The sequence below is a fragment of the Salvelinus sp. IW2-2015 genome, unplaced genomic scaffold (genome assembly GCF_002910315.2).
Source record: "Salvelinus sp. IW2-2015 unplaced genomic scaffold, ASM291031v2 Un_scaffold9128, whole genome shotgun sequence".
In the NCBI taxonomy this organism is placed as follows: Eukaryota; Metazoa; Chordata; class Actinopteri; order Salmoniformes; family Salmonidae; genus Salvelinus; species Salvelinus sp. IW2-2015.
The window spans coordinates 1-5925 of record NW_019950387.1 but is presented as its reverse complement, the minus strand read 5'-3'; the positions used below and the strand labels follow the sequence as shown (position 1 = coordinate 5925).

General features: G+C 44.2%; 1 protein-coding gene across 1 annotated transcript; it reads right to left on the bottom strand.

Moving 5' to 3' along the window:
• Positions 1–245: 245 nt before the first annotated feature.
• Positions 246–3255, bottom strand: LOC112079701 (sacsin-like; the record flags this gene model as incomplete). Its single annotated transcript, XM_024145572.1, has 5 exons — positions 246–393; positions 552–2034; positions 2181–2327; positions 2528–2639; positions 3170–3255. Coding segments are annotated over 5 exons (1976 nt in total), but the record flags the coding sequence as incomplete, so codon positions are not given.
• Between the last annotated feature and the right edge of the window lie 2670 nt (positions 3256–5925).

Sequence of the window (5925 nt, the reverse complement as noted above, 5' to 3'; positions counted from 1 at the left end):
GCACCAGGTTTAATGTCCCCCGGGGGCAGCAGGGGAATGGGGTGACCAGGAGTTATTACTACATGGCTACGAACCTTACACATCCCTCAAAGAACACAGGGTGAACTAGGCAGTGAAGGCAGTGAAGCTACCGTGTAACAATTTTAATCTACTGTATGTTGAACTACAGTTTAGACTGCATGTCTTCTAGATTCATCGATTTTATTTCCTAGAAATAATGTTGGTGTCCAAATCTAATATTAGGATTAAGGTGGCTCCTCCGATGACTGACACACCCCAGACATGTGAGTGGGGGGTTTACCTCTGCTTTTGGCTGCATCCTTCAGGCTGCTCATAACTGATGGTTTAATGCCCTCCAGTATGAATCGTCCCTCTAGTCCAGGGTAAAGAGACCTTAACACAAAACAAAGAGAGAGTACACACTGTTATATATTAGCTCACAGGCTGCAATCTAGCATATCGCTGATAGTCAACAATACTTGCATTCAAATATGTGTTTTTTTGTGGTTTTGCTAAGGCATAGAGAAAGTCTGAGGACTTTAATTCTGTACCTGGGGTATTCTTCTGAAGCAATGTAAACTGCATCCTTATCACTGACAGAGGAGGAGAACGCTGCAAATGTCTCATCTTGCAAAGGCAGCAGCTCTAGTCCAATGAGGTCGCTGTAACCTTTGTCGCTGAGGACAAACTCCAGCAGAAGCAGCTTCTCCTGAGAGGTCCCTTTATGTTTGGCCTTCCTGATCACCTGCCGCACCAGATGAGGGGTCACCTTCTTCACAGAGGCAGGCCCTGTTATGTACGTGTCCAGGACCGTGTCTACAGCGGCAGGCACCCTGGCCACCTGCATCCCTGAGCTTTGGAGGTAGCTGATAACCATCTCTGTGATGTGCACATCCGTGTCCAGCTCCGAAAACACAGCCTCGTCCACCTGGATCCAGCTGTTAGTGAGAGAGTAGACGACCTGCTGCTGTAGCAAGTCATGAAACAGAGGCTCCAGTATGGGCTTCCAGCGAGGCTTGATATGGTTGGGGTCTGGCCAGGCCCCATATGCACCTCTGGGGGAGAGGGGGAAGTCTTGGTCCTTCTTGGTTTGGATCCTCTTGATGGCCTCCATGATGAGTGTGAAGTAGGCCCTGGGGATGATGGTGACGATGAGGAGTTCGTTCCAGAGCGCTGCAGGGTCCCTCCACTGGTCCACCTCCCGCCATTTGATGCTTCTGCGATTGTCTGTGAGGCCAAAGAAGCCACTGACATGGACCGGCAGCCCCGTCAGGCTCTCCTCTCCAGGGGGGAGAGGCAGGAAGCAGAAGGCTCGCCCCGAGAAACAAGACGTGGCCCCCTTGTCCTCGTCGATGCGGGTGAGAGGCAGGGCGATGCCGATGGTGGGGATGAACTTCAGGTCATCTGCCAGGGAGTCCAGGTCACTGCACAAGCCCCGGCCCCCCACTCCATTACACACAAGCCAGGTGGTCCTCTGGATCTCCTTGGCTGTCTCGTCCTGGGTCTCAATGTTGACCTGGTAGGTGGCACACATGACAGTACTGCTGGGCACTCCATTGCTGTAGCTGTCTGTGGCCAGTCCCAGAGTCTTTAGAGAGTTAGGACGCTCTAGCTTGTCTTCTGGGTTCTCTCCTGCTGTCACCTGGAAAAGCATGCGTTCTGTACCGTCTGACTCACGCACATGCAGGGAGACCTTCTGAACGTTCTTGAGGAAGAGAAGCACCGTGTCAGCGTCGGCTTTGAAAGACTCGAAAAGCTCCAGCACCTTCTCTTTGTTGTAGATGTTGGCGCTCAGCTGGGAGGGCTTAATGCGGAGGGGGAAGCGGAACATAGTTCCAGAAAAACTGCCGTCCTCGATGGGTTTACCGGAGTTTCCAAATAAGCCGATGAAGGGCGCAAACTGGTCGGTGAGCTCTGTGATCTCCTTCATATCTGTCTTCAGGTTCCAACACTGCCCAGACTCATGGGCACCAAACAGCGTCTGGTGAGGGTCCAGCATGCCAATCTGTTCCCCACTAAATATACTGGGGACATCTGAAACAAACATTCAAACAAAATGTATTCATTTATTGATTAAAGATAACTTAAAAAACGTGCACATTGAAGGATATATCAAACATTATACTGAATAATCACCTTACTCATATGCAGTTAAAATAATATTCCAATAAAAGCCTCACCTGTTATGTGGTACACAGAGTTGAACCCAATACCAAATCTTCCAACTTTCAAAGGATCCTCTCTCTTTCTGCTCCTTGCTATCTCCTGAATTCCATTCCAATCTTCAGTCGTGAACACCGCATCATTGTACACATACAAGGCCGTTCCTAGAACCAAAACAAGAAATAAGATCATCCAAATAAGATCATCCAAATAAGATCATCTTGGTGACAGTTTAGATGTTTGCTGCTGCTATGGAAAAACCAACAAAACAATTTCTCACTACTCTGCAACTTTTCTTACTGAAAACAAAAATGTCCCTATATCTGGTCAACTGAATAATCTGTGAGAATTAATAAAAACCTACCTTGATACTGAGCCATGTCATGTGACCAAAGTGACTCCACTCCATACTCTGTCTCATCGTACAAAAACTTAACCTCTGTGGCTCCAGCATCCTCAGCATTCTGTATCAGCTCCTGCAGAGAAAAACATTGAGATCTTTTAAAACAATATAAAGGTTCAGGGCTTTGTTTTGTGACATTAAGATACATACATACTGTACATACATAAATACATACTATACATACTGATATAAAGAAAGATGTTATGTGCATACAGGGTATTGTGCATGTCGATATCAGTGCATTATCACACTATTACATAGTCACAGAGCTTCTGAACCATCATCTTCACGGAAAGGTTCAACCTTTAGGAGCCTTTCATTCCCCCAGAGGTATTGCATCTTCCAGGGCTGTGTGAAATGAGTGGAACGTCGCTAGGTAATGAGCTTCCATTGTCTTAACAATGAGAGTGAGTGTCAGGCCTATTTTCGGGAACCAAACCCAATGTGTTTTCCTCTCAAGAGTATAATCACCTTTGCCTGGATGTAATACTATTAGGCATGGTTGTTCATCATCACCATCAATGAGTCCATGTGTTTGGCTACTATGGACTTTTACAGGGTACAGTAAGTTAAAGCCAGACAACATTAATACATTGTACATACTTTCAGAATCTGTCCACCTTCAGGATACCTTCTTAGAATATCTTTCAAAAACTCGACCAATGGTGGTGTCGTCTGTCCAAACCGCCCTGTAAAAATAGCAGTGCAAATAGAATGTTATGTGAAACATATACTACCATGAGGACTTAAATAAGAGGATTTAATGAACGACCTATGTGAAAAGTAAGAATGGATCATCCCAGAACTCATTTCTAGTAATCTATTATCTTACTCCCCTTTCAGGCCCTTCCCTCCAGTGTCATGGCATACTTCATGGCTTCCATGAGGCACCAGGGTCCCAATCTGTGCTTTATCATCCAGCTGAAGTTAGGGGAAGACAGAAACACCATGAGTACTATACAATATGCTTGTCCTTTCAAGCTTTAGTAACTGCACTGGAACTGTAATTAACATCTTGTATGCAAACCCTAAATATGAATCCTTCAAACGATTAATAACCTGACAAATATCTTGAATTGCACATCAGATCACATGTATTTATTTATTTATTTTGCTGCCTATAGGCAGGCCTATGAATCATAATGCAAGACCATTAAATTGAAAATCTTCACAGCATAATAAAGTACATTTGACTGTCAACCAGGTAAAATCTTGGGGTAGCGTTATAGCACAGACCGGTCAGTGTTGATACAATCCCTCTGCACCTCAACAGGATCGATCTCAAGAGCAGAGCAGGCGGACGTGCACAGCAGCAGGCAGGCAGGCTTATTAACACTAAGACCATTATTCTCACTCTCCAAGGTGAACACCCATCGGCATACTGTTGGTATCAACTTGTGCTCAGCATCACTTCTCTGGCACATGACAAGCGTCTCGGCACGACGAGCCTGCTCTGCAAACAACCTCTCATCAAGACGCGCCTGTTGACTGACTCAACTACTCGTAACTGCACCTGGTAATCACTGATTGAACTTTTTTTCATGCCTGGCCATCTGGTTTGTACAATTGTTAACGTGTCATGTTGAATACGATTGTCTAAATTAGTATTCAATAAATGATGCTTGGCGCCACAGAGAAATGTGCTGCGTCTTTAACTAGGCTCACTAAACAATGTGCATTTTGTGTTTTTCTTTCAGTTGTCGTAATCTTATTTTGGTAAGAATGTTTTTGTCACCGTCTTTTCATGACTAGCGTTGTTACTCACCTAACAAATATTTTTTTATACGAGAACCACAGACCGCTACTGCTAACCTCGGAGGCGCTATCTGTCTTCATCTGCTGATGCGCGTCTGTTCTATTTGTCACCATCAGATGAGTGCGAAAGAAACTCTAATATTAAGGTAAACTACTCAAGGTCTTGCTTCCTCAACTATACAGGACATGATGTGCAATCTTCCCGTATGGTTATGAGGATACTCCATATTGCAATCGTTATACGTGTCCCTTAGCAGGTGGTTATTAAAACTACGCTGCTATCTCAACAGATGGCATGACTGGCTGCTTATTGCAAATATGTACAAACTCATTTCAAACGGAAACGGCGTTCTCTGTAAATGGAAAAGACTTCGAGATGAAACTCGCGTGAGCAAGGTTTTGGCCACACATTTAACTTATATAGCCTCAGAAACCAAGATGGTGGTCGAAGCTCAACGCTCTTTGAGTTAATGCCCAATTTCAAGGCTTAAGGTGAAAAACGGTAAATACAGCGTAATACGTGACGCTTCACATTTCAAATTGTATATAACATACGGTGTAAGGAAAAAAAAGAACGCAGCCATTTATGCTACTCGTAATTTCGAGAATATGACACGTCCGGGGACGTTGGTGATGGCTAAAACAAATGTGTTTTTCCCCCAAAAGTTTACAGATCAGTGTTAAAAGGCGAATTTTGTTAAACGGGTTATCCGGGGCTCTAACGTGATTTCTGTGATTTTTCTGTACTCACCAACCCACAGTCAAATGTGGAGTGAAGTGTGGGGTTACGACACAGCCTGCAAGCCTGCAATAGTTACCTGCGTTCGAACCTCAAAAGAACGTCAGACTTAGAGCTCTGAAAACTTTATAAATTCCTGTTCTAGAAGGTTCAGTTGACAGTGACGAGTGAGTTATGTGACTCTAAAAAGGTTATCATGCAAGAGAACAGCTTCGTCCATTTGCACTACTAAAGTCGGAAATTGACAGTCACTTAAAAAGTCCCAGAATCACAAGACAGACTTGGACCTAAAGTTTCTGTCCGATAGCTCCTTCAGGGACCACCTGTTAGCATGCCCGGACAAAGTTAAATTTTCAGCACTATTAAGGTGCTGCTTGGGCTCTGAATGATCTATACCAAAACTCGAGATCGGGGTCGCTTCAGCTAGGTTACACATAATGTCAGAACTGGACCGCAGCTCGAGTAACTATGTTTTTTAAATGGTTAATTTTAACAGAAGCCGCTATGAATTGTGGGCCAGCTCTGCAAATATGTGATAGTTGGCATTCTAAAAGAGTTGGCAAAGTAAGAGAATGGGTGTCAGTATGATATCTTATGATGATGGCTGACTTGATGGCGTATAATAATATTGGCAATATGTAACAGTTCTATATTACAAATAGAGAACAGTGTACATTTCCAATGTATTTAATGAGGGATTTTCCATCATCACATGGACAGGCTGAAATCAACACAACGACGACTGAGCGAGGAACCAATATCACTGCTCGGGCCTCCGAGTTCAACGAGCCAGTCAATTGGGCATTTCTGCAGTAATATATGAGCATGTCCAATTCGTGATGGTAAATGTCCATTGTAAGCAACA